This window comes from Xenopus laevis, chromosome 4L (genome assembly GCF_017654675.1).
Source record: "Xenopus laevis strain J_2021 chromosome 4L, Xenopus_laevis_v10.1, whole genome shotgun sequence".
Lineage (NCBI taxonomy): Eukaryota > Metazoa > Chordata > Amphibia > Anura > Pipidae > Xenopus > Xenopus laevis.
This window is the reverse complement of record NC_054377.1, coordinates 846,016-865,631: the sequence shown is the minus strand read 5'-3', so window position 1 is coordinate 865,631 and position 19,616 is coordinate 846,016. Positions and strand designations below refer to the sequence as shown.

General features: G+C 41.5%; 2 protein-coding genes across 4 annotated transcripts in view; one reads left to right on the top strand and one right to left on the bottom strand.

The window, feature by feature from the left end:
• The window catches only part of LOC121402888, a 44,370-nt gene extending 34,727 nt beyond the window's left edge, over positions 1-9,643 (bottom strand). The window contains 7 exon segments of the mRNA XM_041589656.1: positions 736-1,588; positions 1,767-2,234; positions 3,095-3,550; positions 5,560-5,658; positions 6,948-7,271; positions 8,867-9,199; positions 9,312-9,643. Coding sequence (XP_041445590.1) covers positions 736-1,588; positions 1,767-2,234; positions 3,095-3,550; positions 5,560-5,658; positions 6,948-7,271; positions 8,867-9,199; positions 9,312-9,417 — 2,639 coding nt within the window. The 5' untranslated portion in view covers positions 9,418-9,643.
• A 3,201-nt stretch (positions 9,644-12,844) lies between these two features.
• Positions 12,845-18,163, top strand: LOC121402886 (natural cytotoxicity triggering receptor 3 ligand 1-like). Of its 3 annotated transcripts, none has more exons than XM_041589653.1 (5): positions 12,845-13,022; positions 14,660-14,995; positions 15,147-15,470; positions 16,281-16,384; positions 17,477-18,163. In XM_041589653.1, the coding sequence occupies exons 1-4, from the start codon at positions 12,962-12,964 to the stop codon at positions 16,376-16,378; spliced, it is 819 nt and encodes a 272-aa protein (XP_041445587.1). In that variant the 5' UTR covers positions 12,845-12,961; the 3' UTR covers positions 16,379-16,384; positions 17,477-18,163. The 3 variants fall into 3 exon arrangements, with proteins under 3 accessions (XP_041445587.1, XP_041445588.1, XP_041445589.1); XM_041589654.1 differs by lacking the exon at positions 17,477-18,163 and adding an exon at positions 16,537-17,154; XM_041589655.1 differs by lacking the exon at positions 17,477-18,163 and having other exon boundaries at positions 16,284-17,154.
• The last annotated feature ends 1,453 nt before the right edge of the window (positions 18,164-19,616 follow it).

Sequence of the window (19,616 nt, the reverse complement as noted above, 5' to 3'; positions counted from 1 at the left end):
AGTAGATAACAGATAAGTACTACTATAGTTTATATAAAGCTTTGAATGTCTGCCCCCATGGCTACACAGCAGCTTGTTTATATAAACTATAGTAGTCTGTGCCATACTCTCGCCCATAACTATCCCTTATGTGTTTTTTTAGCATAGCTTTTTAATTTGGTACTTTGGTGAACAAAGGTGTCCTTTCACTTGTTGAATTAATCAGAATGTGTACTTTTCAGAAATATATGGTTTTCTGAGGCTCTTTGTACAGTTAGGGGGTCTTGTGACATATAATACACAGTGAAGGGGCTCAGATTCAGGGTCCATACATAATGGAGGTAAATCTATGCATATTAGGCATAAACCTGTTCAGTTGACCTCTGGTGTTCATATTTAGGGTGATTTTACTTTGTACGTAAAACATTGTGTAAGGTAAATGCAGCAAACTGCAAAATTTTTCGGTAATTTTAAGAAATGACATATATTGCCCTGCACATGTTTATATTTATAAAGCTGGAAACGTTTGGAGTATTTAGATTGAGAGATGGGCACAGTAGTGCAATATTGAAGTATTTAGGAATAAAACATTGGCCATTCAATCTGCTTTGTGCCAACTTTATAAACAAGCCCAATGTATTTATAGTATCAATTCTGAGACATTTACCAGTGGGAAGACAACTGTTTTCCTAGAGTTTCTCAGCTTTCCGGTTCTCCAGACAATTTGAAAGTAGAAAGAGAAAGTAAATGACTCACCTGAAAGTGTCATTGAGTGTGTTGTCCCCTTTGCTATTATCATAGGTCTTTACATTTACTATTATATTCATTTCTTTGACAATTTTTCCCAGTTCAGGGAGGAACTCAAACTTCTGAATCCTCTGAATGAATGTTCCTCCTATGAACCCAAACAGCTTGTACCGATTATAGTCCTGACCCAAGAACGTGGCGACCCCCCAATATTCTGTATTCTGTTGAGTTGGCTGTGGCCCTTTATACAGTTTGCCTTCAGCCTTACTGACCCACCAGAGGTTTCCCTCAGGGCAGAAAGAAATCACATGGGGAGAATCTCTGCCGTCTCTTTGTCTGAGTGCGGTTCCTAAATCCGACCAATCACTATCTGTCTCTGCTGGTTTGAATAATGTCTTAATTTGACCATAACTTGTTTTTGCATATAAAGTCCCTTGTGGGTCAAAGAAGACAGAGTCAACATCACTGCAGTTATACTGCCCTACATGTACACCCAGGTCACCAATCCAGTTCTGGCTTTCATTGTCTGGGTGTGGACCCCTAAAAACTGTTCCTGAATGTTTAACTGCACAGAGAAGCCCCCTGGGATCAAATGAGAGGAGTTTAAACATGTCCCACCCACTGCGCCCAATTCTTCTGTCAAGGGAAAACAAGATTTGGTTTGTACAAGATGATACTGGGCCGCTGTAGAGTTTTCCCTCTCGGATGGCAAAGAGTTTCCCAGTTGGACTCAAGGCAATGTTCTCTAATCCATCAAGTCTCCCAAGTGTTATTGCCCTTTCATGAAAATTATCTGTAGGGTCCCGGGGTGCTGGGCCAACTCTCACTCTATAATCCTCATCCATCACCAGTAACATTGTCTCTGCAGAGGGAAAAATATATTGAGATTGAAGGGAAATATGTGAAAGATCTCACTAATATATAGAAATTGAAAGTTAACCTGATCTAAGCAATTCAATATATAAAAGGACCTTCAGTTTACTGATCACTAATTTTAATTGGGTCCCTCCCATATTAGTGAATGAAATAAAAAAACAAACCTTCGTTCACATCCAGCCGACAGGACTCAGAGATGGGGAGTCTCAGGGCAGAGTGAGTGACCCTCACTGTCAGTTCTGCTCCATCATCTTCCTCTATGTCTGGAGTTATATGGATTGTGCACTGACAGTTGGAATCTCCATTTTTATTTGTTATTACAGGAACCATTTCCACTTGCAGAGGTCTCTGTGCTGGGGGCAGATTAGTCCCATTCCCATTACTCACTGGCCCTTCTCTCTTTGGCTCAGTAGCCACTGGCACCTCAGGGATTTCTGACACTACAGTAAATGGCAGAGATTTTTCTCCAGATTTCCAACAGAGAATCTCAATCTGTTCTTCACCTTTTCTTTGTAAATATAAAGTGATGTCAGTGGGTTCTGGGAGGGACTGAGGGAACTGACAGCTCAGAGTCGATTTTCTCATGTGCACCAATCGTTCCGCTCCACTAAATGGAGAATGTTTTGGGGGTTCTATGAAAATAAAGCAAATTAGAGAGATATTTTGTAAATGGTTCCATAGAGATCCGTGCGCTGCAAGCTGTGCCCATTACACAGGTTATAAAGTAACTAAATCATGTTACAATTCAGATCTTATTCCTTGATACATATTGGGGAATAGCACCTCACTGATGGATATTTGTCTCCTTGTTATTTGTGCAAATTCACAGGCTAATTCTAGATGAAATTGGGGCTCCCACCTGGGGAAGATCAACTGGTTTATTAATCACATAAGAGGGACACTGGGAATTCCCCTTATTTTACTTCTCTGTTTTATGAACATACGATGCAATGATGAGCCCTCCAGGAATAACATTTCCAAGACAAAATGGCTAAGAGCAAACAAGGCGGCTAAATGAGCAAGAATTAAATGGGAGAGAGCAGCACCGAAATTGGCACATGGAGTGAAAAAGGTGTTTTACTAAATTCTGAGAATGAAAGTTTTCCACGAAAGCTGTAAATGGATGGGAGTCCCCTGCACCAAATACTCTGCATAAAACAATGGTTATGTAACCAAGAAAGGGATTGAGTCAGTGTCGGACTGGCCCACAGGGCTACCAGGAAAACTCCCGGTGGGCCAATTTGTCAGTGGCCCCTCTTGCTTCTAACCATTTGGCCTATTTCATGGTCATTCTCTATTTCTTTATGGGAATAAAGAGGTTTAATAATGGAAGAATAAAGTATAGTATGTAGAGAAAAGAGACTAGGAGAATAAAGAGGTTGAGTGAGGAGAGTGGGTATAATGGTTTGCAAAGTGGGCCCTCAGCCTAAGGTTTTCTGGTGGGCCCCTGGCTTCCCAGTCCGACACTGGATTGAGTAGAAAATATTTTTACCTTTCATCACTTTCAGCCGACAGGACTCAGAGATGGGAGAGATCAGAGTAATGTGAGTGACCTGCACTGTCAGTTCTGCCCCATCATCTTTGTGCATGTCTGGAGTTATATGGATTGTGCACTGACACTTGGAAATGCCCCTTTTATTTGTTCTTATTACATTAACCATTTCCACTTGCAGCTGCCTCTGTGCTGGGGGCACAATAGTCTCCCCATTTCTCAATAACTGTTCCATCTCTGTCGTGTCCCGTCCGTCTCTGTTCCGTGGGGCAGAGGAACCAGTTTGTCCCTCAGAATTCCATGAGTAAATTTCAGCTGATTCTCCCCCTTTTCTTTTCAAATTTATAGTAATTTGGATGTCCCTGGGCCGAAAACCAGAGATCTGGAAGGACAGAGTCGCCTTTTTCTCATGGAGCAAAAGTTCTGATCCCGTTATTGGAGAAAGTCTGGGCGGCTCTGTAATAAACAAAGCCATTTACTGAAACTTAATGTAACAGTGACAGGAGAGGGTTAATCCTATGGGACGACCCAATGATCATTCTCTCTGTATTGAAACTTTATTACACAGAAATCATTTGTTTTGATTAAAACATTTACAAGTTTAAATGAAAATGTCTTCAGTCTGAACTGCCAGAAATAAATGAATTGTTTTATACAAACATATCTCACTCCACAGATTGCAAGGAAACCATGTGTCAGTTTCTCACCCCTAAACTCACAGTATAACCCCTCTCTCACCTTTTCTATTGTGAAGCAATGGATTCTGATGTTTGAACTAGGGATGCACCGGATCCAGGAGTCGATTCGGGATTTGGCCAAGATTCAGCCTTTTTCAGCAGGATTCGGCCGAATCCTTCTGCCCGGCCGAACCGAATAATTTGGGGAGGGAAATTACGTGACTTTTCATCACAAAACAAGGAAGTAAATTTTTTCCCCTTCCCATCCCTAATTTGCATATGCAAATTAGGGGTCAGATTCGGTTCAGTATTTGGCCGAATCTTTCACAAATATAGTGATAATCCAAAATTCAGTGCATCCCTAGTTTGAAGACCCTCTGCTATTTAGAGAACTTGTCTTCCACATACTATGGAAAGCACTGGGTATTTAAGCCCCAGAATCCATTAATTCTCAGTGGAACAAGTGAAGGGAGGGGTTACATGACACTGTGAGCCTAACGGAGGTTGGGAAATGGTTCTTCAGAGTATCATGGTTTCTATCAATCTGAGGATTCAGCTGTGTGTGTAACAATAATACATTTATATTTATATCTGTCCCCCCTTTTCTACATACCCCCCAACTGACTGAGCTCATATCACACAGGGGAGGAGGAGGGATATTTCCCCTTTAATATCACACAGACACAGTATTGGGGTTCCTATCAATCTGAGGATTCAGCTGTGTGTGTAACAATAATACATTTATATTTATATCTGTCCCCCCTTTTCTACATACCCCCCAACTGACTGAGCTCATATCACACAGGGGAGGAGGAGGGATATTTCCCCTTTAATATCACACAGACACAGTATTGGGGGTTCCTATCAATCTGAGGATTCAGCTGTGTGTGTAACAATAATACATTTGTAGCGCTATAGTAAACTGACTTGTGCCAGGGCAGTTTAAGCTACTTTCCTTGGTGTAGTGTAACTGTAACCTGGTACGATAGCACAATGATGGGCGCCAGTAGTTCTTTAACGGTTGAACAAAGAACAGTATTTATTGAACAATAGCACATAGATCATTCAGCACATTGATCCACAATGGAGTATAGAACATACACAGCAGCATAAAGGAGACATATACTCACAGCACGTATAGGCTGAATCCCCACAGGCTAGGGAATATACAGCAGAGAGTAAGTTGACAGCATGTGATGGGTATTGGCCAGTTTTCAGGATATCTTCCAGTGACAGACTAGGGGAATTCCTGACATCCCTATCTCAACACTTGGTTCCTTACTCTGGGTCAGTAATACCCTGGGATCTTAATCCCTCTAATCTCCTCGGCGGAGCCTTGAGCTGCTCAACTAAATAACCTCTCTATCACTCCTAGAGCGATCTATAAAACGAGTATAGCTGTCTAATTACTAGGGCCAAGGCGCCTAGGGTCGACACTACCCATTCCCTTCCAGCCTGCTTGGTTGGGCTAAAGCAATGGACCCAGAGCACATGGTTCCTAAACCTTTTATACTCTGGCACAGTGCCATCTGGTGTACACTGTGAGAACTGCAGGGGTTACATAAGCACAAGGTCCCCATAAGGACCCACTGAGGTGTCCATATTACTAGGGTGTGCCTGTCTGTAAAGTGTAAGGGTGTCTAAGATTTTAACATCCTTACACATGTATATTTATATCTGTCACCCCTTTTCTACATACCCCCCCCCCAACTGACTGAGCTCATGTCACACAGGGAAGGAGTAGATCTAGTACTTTTAGAAAAATGCTAAATATTTGATAGTTCTTACCTTTTTTGATAAAAATGAAATAGCCACAAGAAATGCCTGCCACCAGTATCACTGCAGCCAGAGTTCCGAACACAGCTCCGATTATTTTGGAATACCACTCTGTAACAGCAGCAACATATATATTTATATCTACTCAACTGCAGAGACCATAGACTTAAACAAACTAAATGTTATGATCTGTATAGATAAGAGCCGTACGGAGCCAAACTTACCCTTAGAGAGTAGAAGGAGAGCCCAACCTACCCATGTGTTTGGAAGGTGAACAACCCCTTTAACCTTTCAATGTGAATATGGATCAGTGAAATCCAGGGGTGAGACCCAGGTATTATTTTATTATGTTCTTACCATGTGTTAATGTTATCTAAAAGGGACAATGTAAACCCCATTTCAACGTGACAGGAATGAATAGGACTTGTGATGAACATCATTTTTGCCACTTGTCTTAATTAGGAAATTTCTATGGTTTCCGTTATTTTTTGGCACTTTATTACCAATCCAATGAGAATCTGCTCTATAATGGTAAGAAAATAGAAACATATGCCAAATATACCATCATTAGATCACAATATGCTAATTACAAACCAATTTCCTAAACTTGGTCCCAAGCTCACACTAGGGGGCACATTTACCTAGGGTCAAATATCGAGGGTTAATTAACCCTCGATATTCGACCGTTGAAGTAAAATCCTTCGACTTCGAATATCGAAATTGAAGGATTTTGCGCTATTCCTATGATCGAACGATTAAACCCATCAATTGAAGGATATTCCTTCGATCAGGAAATTGTTAGGAAACCTATGAGGACCTTCCCCATAGGCTAACATTGGCCTCGGTAGGTTTTAGGTGGCGAACTAGGGGGTCGAAGAATTTTTTAAAGAGACAGTACTTCGACTATCGAATGGTCGAATAGTCGAACGATGGTCGAAGTAGCCATATACGACCATTCGAAATTTGAACTTTTTTTCCTCTATTCCTTCACTCGAACTAAGTAAAAGGGCCCCTAGATGTCCTTGGTGGAGCACAGACTGAGCCTGCTAGTTAATGTGTCTAAGTCAAAGGCTCCTATAACAAGAGCTGCTAGTCACTGTGTACATCTTATTCATGGGTCTCTTTTCCAACTTCACTAAGGGTTCTCCTTCCCTTCAAGCACAAACTTTTTACTGGGGTCTTATGCCCCAGACCCCCAAGAACATCCACCAATGGCATGAGACTCAGCCCTGTGCTCCATCTGGGGGTCCTCCAGTCTGACCCTGCTCCCTCCCCTTTTTTACAATAACTACCCCAGGGCCTATGGGAATGTATCTCTCCTCCAGGGCACAGGTATATTTACTAACAATAAGGATAGTTACATTCCTTACATATATTTTATACCTTCCACCAGTACTTACCCTTTACAGACAGAACAAAATCAAGAACAAGAGAGTTTCCCAGGGATCTGTGGGATATGATACAGGAATACTTTTCCCCATCATCCTCCATAGAAGGCTTTAACATCAGCTGACTGGTTACATTGAAGGTTCCGTCCCCATTCTCTAGCGGCTCATTGGTGGAGACTCCTTGGCGCAGAACAACATGTTGGGCATCATTGAGATGTTTTATCCACTGGAACTTTATCATTTCTGGGTAATAATTATTGGCGTGACATGTAACCCCCCTCTCTGTTCCTTCCTCTATAATAACATCAGAGGGCACCAGCCTGGCACTGGGTTTAACTGGGAGACAAGGGACATTGGGAAAAGCTCAAGTAAAAAGTAGAGTAATACAGGGAAGAACACACTTGGATTAAAGGACTTATCAATATCTAACCTCCCTTCAAAGGAATGTAATTTTGAATGATGTATTTAATATTATTCATATTAAAATTGTACACAAACCATAAAGTATTGACTTAAAGGGACACTGTCATGGGAAACAATTTTTTTTTTTATAATGAATCAGTTAATAGAGCTGCTCCAGCAGAATTCTGCACTGAAATCCATTTCTCAAAAGAGCAAACAGATTTTTTTATATTCAATTTTGAAATCTGACATGGGGCTAGACATATTGTCAATTTCCCAGCTGCCCCCAGTCATGTGACTTGTGCTCTGATAAAATTCAATCACTCTTTACTGCTGTACTGCAAGTTGGAGTGATATCACCCCTTCCCTTCCCCCCCCAGCGGCCAAACAACAGAACAATGGGAAGGTAACCAAATAGCAGCTCCCTAACACAAGATAACAGCTGCCTGGTAGCTCTAAGAACAACACTCAATAGTAAAATCCAGGTCCCACTGAGACACATTCAGTTACATTGAGAAGGAAAAACAGCAGCCTGCCAGAAAGCATTTCTCTCCTAAAGTGCAGGCACAAGTCACATGACTTGGGGTAGCTGGGAAATTGACAATATGTCTAGCCTCATGTCAGATTTCAAAATTGAATATAAAAAAATCTGTTTGCTCTTTTGAGAAATGGATTTCAGTGCAGAATTCTGCTGGAGCAGCCCTATTAACTGATTCATTTTGAATTTTTTTTTTCCCCATGACAGTATCCCTTTAATGAAATAGACCAGTCCGTTAGGCAACTCTATAAGGGAGCAACTAAAACGCTACATTTCAGATGTACAAACTTTGTCAGTATAATAAGGGAATCTCTGCAACATATGGGAAAGAATTTTGACTTTGTTACAGTAGGTGAATCCTGACTTATTCTAAAGGCCCATTTCTTCTGGTCGGTTGCTCCACGGGTAACTTGGAACTAGGGATGCACCGAATCCACTTTTTTGGATTCGGCCGAACCCCCGAATCCTTCGTGAAAGATTCGGCCGAATACCGAACCGAATCCGAACCCTAATTTGCATATGCAAATTAGGGGTGGTAAGGGGAAAACATTTTTTACTTCCTTGTTTTCTGACAAAAAGTCATGCAATTTCCCTCCCGCCCCATAATTTGCATATGCAAATTAGGATTCGGATTCGGTTCGGCTGGGCAGAAGGATTCGGCCGAATCCGAATCCTGCTGAAAAAGGCCGAATCCCGAACCGAATCCTGGATTCGGTGCATCCCTACTTGGAACTCATTTATGTTTCATATTATCTGCCCTTTTATAAACCATTTTAGGTTTATTCCCAATGATGGAATCCATGTTTTATTCCCAGTTGTGCTTATTGATGATAAGATCTAGTAATAATAAAGGTGACCTCCTTCCTGTTCCCTTTATGTAACAGCTCTTTCCCCATAAGGGCCTCTCTCTAGTAGATCAGTTTATCTCTTGTGCCTTTGTTCCTTTGCCTGCACTTACTGTCTGTATTACACTCAACTAAAGGCCACTTACCTGACACCTCCAGAGAAGATCTCCCCTCTGCCTCCTCATTATTATAAGTAACAGTGCAGGTATATTGTCCCTCTTCATTCATTTGTACCTGCGGCAGGTACAGCCCAGCGTTGCCTTTAATCAGACGAACGTCTAATTCTGATCCAGTCCTGATGGGGTTGGGGGAGCCTCTGTCATAGATATAAACTGGGTCAGATCCCCGGCTCCAATGGACAGAGAGAAGCTGTAGATCCAGTTCTGTGCTGCCGTATCCACTGATTGTACATGGGATAAACACATCTTGTTCCTTCACTACTTTCACTGCTGAGTCGCTCACTTTCACTTCTAGTGTTTCTGAAATGTAAAAGCAGCAAATGATAAAGCCAAAGTGCCACCGGGCTGAGTGTCAGTTTATAAAGACAGGGCTGCAGACTGGGAGGAGGAGGAGGAATAGTTCAGTACTTACCAGTTCCCACCAGTAAGGCCAGTAGAAAGCAGAATAGGACGGGGGGATTCAGGCTGGTTCCCAGTTTTTTCTCCATCCCTGGGGGTCCCATCTCGTGTCGGTTCATTAGGGCCCCAGTGGGTGACACTGATCTGTGTTCTTTCCAGTACAACTCAGACCAAATGGAATTTTACTTTCAGTTGCAGCAGTTTGAGGAACAAGTTCTACAGGTGAGATGCCAGGAATGTACAGCGAGTCCAACTACCCCCACACTACACCCACCGCCCCACAAACTCATCAATCATTGTGCTCCTTATTTGAACACACAAGTCTTGTATATTCCAGCGCACTACTGAGCCAATGTATCCACTGAGTGCTTCTATACTTTATATATATATAATACACAAAAGCCATGAATATCCTGTAAATTATATCCTTATAAATGGTGAGTAGTGATGTCATCAGTTATAAACGGTGAGTAGTGATGTCATTTCTGTCACATGACTCCCTAAAATTTGTGTATTATAATAAATAAAGTTCCCCCAGTTGTAAAATATGAGGATATTAGAAGTTACCTCGGAGTTCCATGACCTGTATAACTCGGCCTTCGGCCTCGTACTTTTATATGGTCATGAAACTCCTCGGTAACTTATAATATCCTTATATTTTACAAGAGGGGGTACTTTATTCACTACATAATATACGACTACTGGGCATGGAACAAACAGATAAACTGCAGAGGAGAAAGTTATTCCAGACTGACTGACACAACAGGTTTGGGGCCCATTAGGGCTTTTCTCAAGTGTCTTTTCTCAGTGGGCCCCAAACATGTTAGGGCCGATTCACTAACTTCGAGTGAAGTATTCGAAGGTAAAAAACATTGAATTTTGAAGTTTTTTTTGGGCTACTTCGACCTTCGACTACGACTTCGAATCGAAGCATTCGAAGTAAAAATCGTTCGACTATTCGACCATTCGATAGTCGAAGTACTGTCTCTTTAAAAAAACCTTCGACCCCCTAGTTCGCCATCTAAAAGCTACCGAAGTCAATGTTAGCCTATGGGGAAGGTCCCCATAGGCTTGGCTAAGTTTTTTTGATCGAAGGATATTCCTTCAATCGGTGGATTAAAATCCTTCGAATCGTTTCATTTGAAGGATTTTATCGTTCGTTCGAAGGAATTATCCTTCGATCATTCCATCGAACTATCTGCGCTAAATCCTTCGACTTTGATATTCGAAGTCGAAGGATTTTAATTCCTTTTCGAATATCGAGGGTTAATTATCCCTCGATATTCGACCCTTAGTGAATCAGCCCCGTTGTGTCTGGCAAATTCTTTCTCCTCTGCGGTTTATCTACTTGTTTCACTGCTCCCCTTCCATTTCCAATAGTCCTGTGCCCTTTATTTATATCCTAATATTTATATAGAGGCAACACATGTCTGCAAAGATTAAATATCATTCCCATCTGGTCCCCCTGTGGAGCTTACAATCTAATTCTATCACATTCCCACTCGTTTTTATAGGAGCCAATGATCCTGCCTGTATGTATCTGGGGTGTAGGAGCAAACAGGAGTATCAGTAGGATCCTACACAGACACGGGGAGAACATACAAACTCCTCACACATAGGGGCAAATTCACTAAGCGCCGAAGCGCTGAACGCTAGCGTTAATTCGCTAGCGTTTGGCATTTTCATTACTGCGCAAATTCACTAATGAACGCTGGCGTAGTTTTGTTAGTGTTACTTCGCACCCTTACGCATGGCGAATTTTCGCTAGCGACGTAACTTCGCAAATTCACTAACGCGCGCAGTGTACTGAACGCTACCTTTTACGCTAGACTTCCTTCGCCACCTCAGACCAGGCGAAGTGCAATAGAGTAGATAGGGATTGTTTGAAAAAAAGTAAAAAATTTTTCTAAGTCCGAAAAAACGCTGGCGTGTTTTCTACATTATGGGTGATAGGCTGAAAAAGATCGAAAATTTTTTTGGGGCTCCCCTCCTTCCCCCCTACATTTCCTGACTCATGGCAACTTACCTAGACAGTGGGCACATGTGTAGGGCAAAATAAACATTTTTATTTGATGTTTTGAAGGTTTTCTTGGCATTTGTAGTGCTGATACGTATTCCTCCATTGAAATTTGAATTTGGCGCCGTATGCAAATTAGCCTTCGCTAGCGTAACTTCGCTTTACATAGCGAATCAACGCTAGCGCAACTTCGCAATCTTACGCTACCCCTGTGCGCAACTTCGGATTTTAGTGAATTTGCGGAGCGCTGGCGAAACTACGCCTGGCGAAGTGTGGCGAAGCGCGGCGAAGTTGCGCCTGGCGCAACTACGAATGTTAGTGAATTTGCCCCATAGTGTCCTGCCTAGAATCAAACTCAGAACCCCAGCAGTTTGGGGCAGAAGTACAACCCATGGAGCCCTGTGCATTAAAGGGTCCTTACGAGATGTTGTTATGGGGCCAATCATTTCTGCTCTGCCTGTAAGAGGGTGGGGGTCAGTTTCTATTACTCATGGTGCAAGTGCAAGAGCAGTAAGAGGTGCAAAATTGAAGATTTGTGCCCAGGGTCTGGCTGCACTCTGCAAGTAGACTAGAAGTCTGGATGATGTGCAAGTTATGGAACTCAAAACCAAAGAAGGACAACACTCTATAGAGCCAAGTACATCTGCAGGATTCCACAATAAACCTGCCCTTTTTTTCCCAGAGTTCCTTCCTTCTTTCGTTTTGAGATTACGTGTTGGCAGTGGGGACGATGCGCCCCCTTGTGTATTGGTGATGACAAGTTATGGAACTGGTAGTGGACAATTGCCCTAGTACCTCCCCCCACCCCTTATAAATAGAGTGCTACAAAACAGCAGCAGTAATGTAGTTATGGGGGGCACAGGTCTCTGCACTCCAGTCCAGTTAAATCCAGTTCTAGATCAGATTATGTAAAGCGACATGATGATTAATTATAAGAATCAGTTGTCAGACTGCTGGGCCAGGCTAGGGGCTCCCTCACCCTCCGGCCTTCCTTCAGATCCTGCCTGGTGACAACAGGGGGTTCAGTGATGAGTCTGTGGAGGGGAGTGGGTGGCAAAGGGATTGGGGGGCCTGGACTAGAGGTAAGTGGACAGAAAAGGTCCATGACTGGTCCCCCCCTCACATATCTCTTCTTACTACCCCTAGTACTGGTCCTGCTTGTTACAGTAGCAAATCACAAGTCTCTGTGCCTCTCCTTATACTGATTGTATGGGAGCTGCCATTATTATTATTATTGGTGGATAAATCCTCTTTATGTACAAGATAAAGATAAAGAGACAGTACTTCGACTATCGAATGGCCCCTAACTCATTGGCTCCAGCATGTTTAACCCATAAAGGACCATTATGTGTCTATGTATAGGTATCATGGAGAACAGACAGAAGTGCCTCACTATAGGACGCCCTGTGCAAGAGAACAAGTCTGCAGCCCAATCAGATTATTCTATTCCACTTCCAGAGACACAGGCCTGGCACTGCTGATAAACAAGTAAGTGTGTGTATATAAGAGATATGAGAGTTACGGTTAGACTATGAGGTGCTACAGAACTGCTGTGTCTGCGACAGATAACGACCTCAATATAAACTCAAAGTCATTTCTCTCTGATAAACTCTCAGTTGATAAATTGAAGGAGAGAAGTGAGAGTCATGTTACAGCCCCCCGACATCACCTGCTTTTTATTCTTCTTTCTCTCCCTGACGGACACAGGTAAGTTCTCCTCTTCCCACCCCCAGTCTGGGTACAATTCTGCCCAACTGATTTTATACCGGACTCTCTGATTTTGGCAGGTTCTGTCTGGTTCTGGGACTACAATGCGATGAAATGTATGTTTGATAAATACTGCCTTTTGGGGGTGCTATTTGGGGAGACAGTGGGGGGTCTGCACTGCTGGTGACACAATGGGGCCAATTCTTTAACTTCGAGTGAAGGATTCAAAGTAAAAAAACTTCGAATTTCGAAGTGTTTTTTTGGCTACTTCGACCATTGAATGGGCTACTTCGACCTTCGACTACGACTTAAAAATCGTTCGACTATTTGACCATTCGATAGTGGAAGTACTGTCTCTTTAAGAAAAAACTTCGACCCCTAGTTTGCCATCTAAAAGTTACCGAACCGAATGTTAGCCTATGGGGAAGGTCCCCATAGGCTTGGCTACATTTTTTTGGTCGAAGGATATTCCTTCGTTCGTTGGATTAAAATCCAGTGTCGATCGATTATTCCTTCGATCGTTCGCAAAATCCTTCGACTACAATATTCGAAGTCAAAGGATTTTCATTCCCAGTTAATTAACCCTCAATATTCCACCCTTGATGCATCTGCCCCAAAGTGATACAGTTCTGGGGAATTGGGATGTTCTAGAGACACAGATGGAGCTGATTGTCGTTACAGTGAATATCTCATTTAGTAGGGATTCATTGAATCCAGGATTCGGTTCGGGATTCGGTCTTTTTCAGCAGGATTCGGATTCGGCCGAATCTTTCTGCCCGGCAGAACCGAATCTAAACCCTATATTGAATATGCAAATTAGGAGGGGGGGGGGAAATTGCGTGACTTTTCATCACAAAACAAAGAAGGAAAAAAAATTCCCCTTCCCATCTCTAATTTGCATATGCAAATCAGCATATGCAAATTAGGGTTCGGATTCGGTTTGGTATTCGGCCGAATCTTTCACAAAGGAATAGTGGATTTGGTGCATCCCTATCATTTAATAACATTTCTTTCATCATTTCTGTGTTTGGCCAAAGTCACAGCCTGTTCCCAAGTTCTTTATTTTAATGGATTTTTTAAACCCTAAGAAGCTAAAAATGATGTGATATTTACTCACGTTCCCTGCCCTTGCTGAGCCTCTTTATTATTATTTTAATTTCTTACACTAAACCCGTTCAGAATCTGAAAGTGAAACTAAAGTCACATTCGGTGGGTTCATGAACAACAAAAACAACGACACATCAGGCCGTGCAGAATCCTCTGTACAAAGAGCTGCTTCTTATCTTATAGCAGCAAAAAGGCTGCAGCTGGGGCAAAGGAGGGGATTGTTTATACAGAGCTCTCTCTGCCTTTCTACCTTTACATGACACTCACTACAATTGCCAACTGCCAGCAGCTCCCATTACATTCAATTCTTTCACCCAGTAATTAGTGAAGAAAACGTGTTGTGGTTGATGAATATCAGGTAAAACAAATCAGTGGGGTTCTAGTGGTTCATTCAACTCAAAACAGTCCTTTTTTTAATTAAAAAAATATTCTGATTGAGGCAAATTGACATTGTTACTTGTCTAAGTTGTGCTGAGAACTATTTAAATGTTAGAAATTGGAATCTGTGGTTTTCTTTTTGCAAATCATAGGGACAGTAGAAGTGAAAGTGAGCGACTCAGCAGTGAAAGTAGTGAAGGAACAAGATGTGTTTATCCCATGTACAATCAGTGGATACGGCAGCACAGAACTGGATCTACAGCTTCTCTCTGTCCATTGGAGCCGTGGATCTGACCCAGTTTATATCTATGACAGAGGCTCCCCCAACCCCATCAGGACTGGATCAGAATTATTAAACACTCATCTCATCAGAGGCAACGCTGGGCTGTATATACCACAGGCTCAGATCAGGGATGAGGGAGAATATACCTGCGCTGTTACTTTAAATACAGAGACATCAATGGGACAATGTAGAGTAGAAGTATCAGGTAAGTGGCTTTTATCTCTTCTCTTTCTCATATTGTTGTGTATCGCCCTGTACTCATTTCATTTCCCTGCCCTGCACTAGATTCTATGTTACATTTCTATGTGAGTATTTATCTTCTACTGTAACAACCTGTTCTCTCTCTTGTCTCCCAGTTAAACCCAGTGCCAGGCTGGTGCCCTCTGATGTTATTATAGAGGAAGGAACAGAGAGGGGGGTTACATGTCACGCCAATAATTATTACCCAGAAATGATAAAGTTCCAGTGGATAAAACATCTCAATGATGCCCAACATGTTGTTCTGCGCCAAGGAGTCTCCACCAATGAGCCGCTAGAGAATGGGGACGGAACCTTCAATGTAACCAGTCAGCTGATGTTAAAGCCTTCTATGGAGGATGATGGGGAAAAGTATTCCTGTATCATATCCCACAGATCCCTGGAGAATGATCTTGTTCTTGATTTTACTCTGTCTGTAAAGGGTAAGTTCTGGTGTAGGCTGTAATGTATCATTAATATATAGGGGCCTATTCACTAAGCTCGAGTGAAGGATTCGAATGAAAAATACTTCGAATTTCGAAGTATTTTTTGGGTACTTTGACCATCGAATGGGCTACTTCGACCTTCGACTACGACCTTCGACTTCGATTCGAACGATTCGAAGTAAAAATCGTTCGACTATTCGACCATTCGATAGTCGAAGTACTGCCTCTTTAAAAAAAACTTCGACCCCCTAGTTCGCCATCTAAAAGCTACCGAAGTCAATGTTAGTCTATGAGGAAGGTCCCCATAGGCTTGGCTAACTTTTTTTGATCGAAGGATATTCCTTCGATCGTTGGATTAAAATCCTTTGAATCGTTCGATTCGAAGGATTTAATCGTTTGATCAAAGGAATAATCCTTCGATCGTACGATTGCAGAATTTGCGCTAAATCCTTCGACTTCGATATTCGAAGTCGAAGGATTTCAATTCCTAGTCGAATATCGAGGGTTAATTAACCCTCGATATTCGACCCTTAATGAATCAGTCCCTTAATGTATCATTGATTTGTTATTTGGGCTGAGAAATGTTCAAAGTCACACGTGAAAATGGCGAGAGTTTCTTCATTCCATCTTTACATAACTGAATTTTCTCTATTTAAATGTTAATATATATATAATACACAAAAGCCATGAATATCCTGTAAATTATATCCTTATAAACGGTGAGTCATGAAACTCCTCGGTAACTTATAATATCCCTATATTTTACAAAAGGGGGTACTTTATTCACTATATATTATTTTCACGCAGTAGCAAAGTTAAAGATAATCCTGCTGGGAGCTGTGTCTGGATCAGTCGCTGCAGTGATGATTGTGATGTGCATCTGTTGCTGCAGAAACATTGTGTGAATAAAGGTAAATCAAGGGAATAAAGGTAAATACTGTGAATGAAGGTAAATAGTGGGAATAAAGGTAAATAGTGTGAATATAGGTAAATACTGTGAATAAAGGCAATTAGTGGGAATAAAGTTAAATAGAGGGAATAAAGGTAAATAGTGTGACTAAAGGTAAATAGTGGGAATAAAGGTAAATCATGGGAATAAAGGTAATTAGTGGGAATAAAGGTAAATCATGGGAATAAAGTTAAATAGGATGAATAAAGGTAAATCGTGGGAATAAAGGTAAATAGGATGAATAAAGGTAAATAGTGAGAATAAAGGTAAATACTGTGAATTAAGGTAAATAGTGGGAATAAACGTAAATTGTGGGAATAAAGGTAAATTGTGGGAATAAAGGCAAATAGTGTGAATAAAGGTAAATACTCTGAATTAAGGTAAATCGTGGGAATTAAGGTAAATCGTGGGAATAAAGGTAATTAGTGGGAATAAAGGTAAATTGTGGGAATAAAGGTAAATAGTGGGACTAAAGGTAATTAGTGGGAATAAAGGTAAATAGTGGGAATAATGGTAATTAGTGGGAATAAAGGTAAATTGTGGGAATAAAGGTAAATCATGGGAATAAAGGTAATTAGTGGGAATAAAGGTAATTAGTGGGAATAAAGGTAAGAACAGATTTTATATTTTGGACATTCCAAAAGCCACGAAATATCCCAAAGTTCCATGATACAAAGCAATAGATATGTGTCCCCCCCCCTGAATATTACTCATGCAAAAGTTTAGGAAATATACTTTATAAAGGCTGCCCCCACCAGCCCAAACTTCTCCCCACCCCTCCTGTAAAGTCCTTATAATATTAGCAGCAATATCTGTGTATAACACAACTTTCTAACCTGAAACTCATTGTTGCATGAAATAATCCCAGTCCAAATGGTCTAAATAGAATATAAATGTATCACAGGAATATCCCAGAAAAAGTCTTCATAAAAAGGGGATGAAAAATATCCTTATCCACTAAATAGTCTTCAGTGAAAGAGGAGAGGGGATAAGGCTGAGACTTGTATGGGTTTATTTTAATTACCCATTAATGATATGACGGTGTCTCCTGCAGGTCTTTCCTTCATGAAATCTTGGGAAATCCTTGTACCAAGGGAAGAATCCTGATGTGCAACAACAAGAGGATGATCCTGACTGGTCTAATAGGAGATCTAATAGGTCTAATAGGAGATCTAATAGGTCTAATAGGAGATCTAATAGGTCTAATAGGAGATCTAATAGGTCTAATAGGAGATCTAATAGGTCTAATAGGAGATACCGGTCCCTTGTGATCTGAGTGTTGGGTGAGGCTCTGTATGGACTGATCCAGCCAATAAACACAAGGTCCCAATGAAACGTAGGGACCAACTAGAAGAACTGGTGTATTGAGATATGAAGAGAAGTACAGGTGGGAGATGTAGAAAAGTGGAGACGGAGGAACATTGGAACATTTCACAAGAGGGACTTGGAGTAACACAAATGGGTGGATTTTGCACAATGAAGTTAAATAATAAATTCTACCCAATGTCTAGTTAATCCAGAGGAAGGTTAAATAGAAATCATCTATTTTGGACTTTCTTTAAAAAGGGGGAAAATCCTGACTCCAGTAGGTTTGTTTTTTTGCCTCCAACCCAACTATCTAATGTATCTAATGAGTAAAACTGCTTCACGGAGAGAATCCCACCGATACAGAACTGAAACTGATCCGGATATTGTGTTTCTAAACTATTTGTGGTGTCCGAATAAAAGTCAAGATCAGTAATTTGTGTGACCGTTTTCTTGCCATTAATTGGTGGAGAATGCGGGGGAGGAATTTATAGATTATACACACAGTACTGAGGATCCCCACTGTCCCTCTATACTCCTGCACCCCCAAACCTTGGGATAATGATCTGTATCTCACACATATATTAATATTGTACATCAGTCAGGAACCCCACTGTCCCTCTATACTCCTGCACCCCCAAACCTTGGGATAATGAACTGTATCTCACACATATATTGATATTGTACATCAGTCAGGAACCCCACTGTCCCCTCTATACTCCTGCACCCCCAAACCTTGGGATAATGATCTGTATCTCACACATATATTGATATTGTACATCAGTCAGGAACCCCACTGTCCCTCTATACTCCTGCACCCCCAAACCTTGGGATAATGATCTGTATCTCACACATATATTGTACATCAGTCAGGAACCCCACTGTCCCCTCTATACGCCTGCACCCCCAAACCTTGGGATAATGATCTGTATCTCACACATATATTTATATTGTACATCAGTCAGGAACCCCACTGTCCCTCTATACTCCTGCACCCCCAAACCTTGGGATAATGATCTGTATCTCACACATATATTGATATTGTACATCAGTCAGGAACCCCACTGTCCCTCTATACTCCTGCACCCCCAAACCTTGGGATAATGATCTGTATCTCACACATATATTGATATTGTACATCAGTCAGGAACCCCACTGTCCCTCTATACTCCTGCACCCCCAAACCTTGGGATAATGAAATGTATCTCACACATATATTGATATTGTACATCAGTCAGGAACCCCACTGTCCCTCTATACTCCTGCACCCCCAAACCTTGGGATAATGATCTGTATCTCACACATATATTGATATTGTACATCAGTCAGGAACCCCACTGTCCCTCTATACTCACCATCCAAGTTCATACAGTATTTATAGAGATGCTGCACTAGAGAACACCCTGTGCAAAAGACACAACCTGCTGATTTCGATAACTTAAAAAAGAAAAAATGAAAAGGTTGATCTGCATATTAACAGGAACTTTTGTATTATTTCATGCAGTTTTAGAAACAAATCTCATCATTAGGGGAGCTGTGGTCGAGTCAATCGCTGCAGGTATACTCACACTGTGCATTTGTTTCTGCAATAAGAAATTGTGAAATTGTCACCCACTCTCAGCCCACCCCAGTGATTATGTTGCACCTCAGTATTTTACTAAATAACTGCCCCTATTTATTCTCTCTCTGCAGCCCAAGGACTGGATAGTCACACAGGTTCCCTGACACTCAGAGCAGCAGAGCAATAGTCTCAATATTATTAATCTGAAATCATTTTACATTGATCAAATGTTTAATTCATTTTCTAGCTTTTGTGCAGGGGCTGAGACTAAAAGCTGTTTTCAACTGAGACAGGGTCATTTTAGTATTACAAGACCCAAAAGAGAGAC

What these genes read in the sequence shown, in the direction of transcription:
- LOC121402886 (XM_041589653.1), top strand. Translation starts at nt 12,962, where the DNA reads ATGTTACAGCCCCCCGACATCACCTGCTTTTTATTCTTCTTTCTCTCC. An exon ending in TCTCTCCCTGACGGACACAG is followed by an intron (nt 13,023 to 14,659) that starts GTAAGTTCTCCT and finishes TGCAAATCATAG; the next exon opens with GGACAGTAGAAGTGAAAGTG. An exon ending in TTTTACTCTGTCTGTAAAGG is followed by an intron (nt 15,471 to 16,280) that starts GTAAGTTCTGGT and finishes ATTTTCACGCAG; the next exon opens with TAGCAAAGTTAAAGATAATC.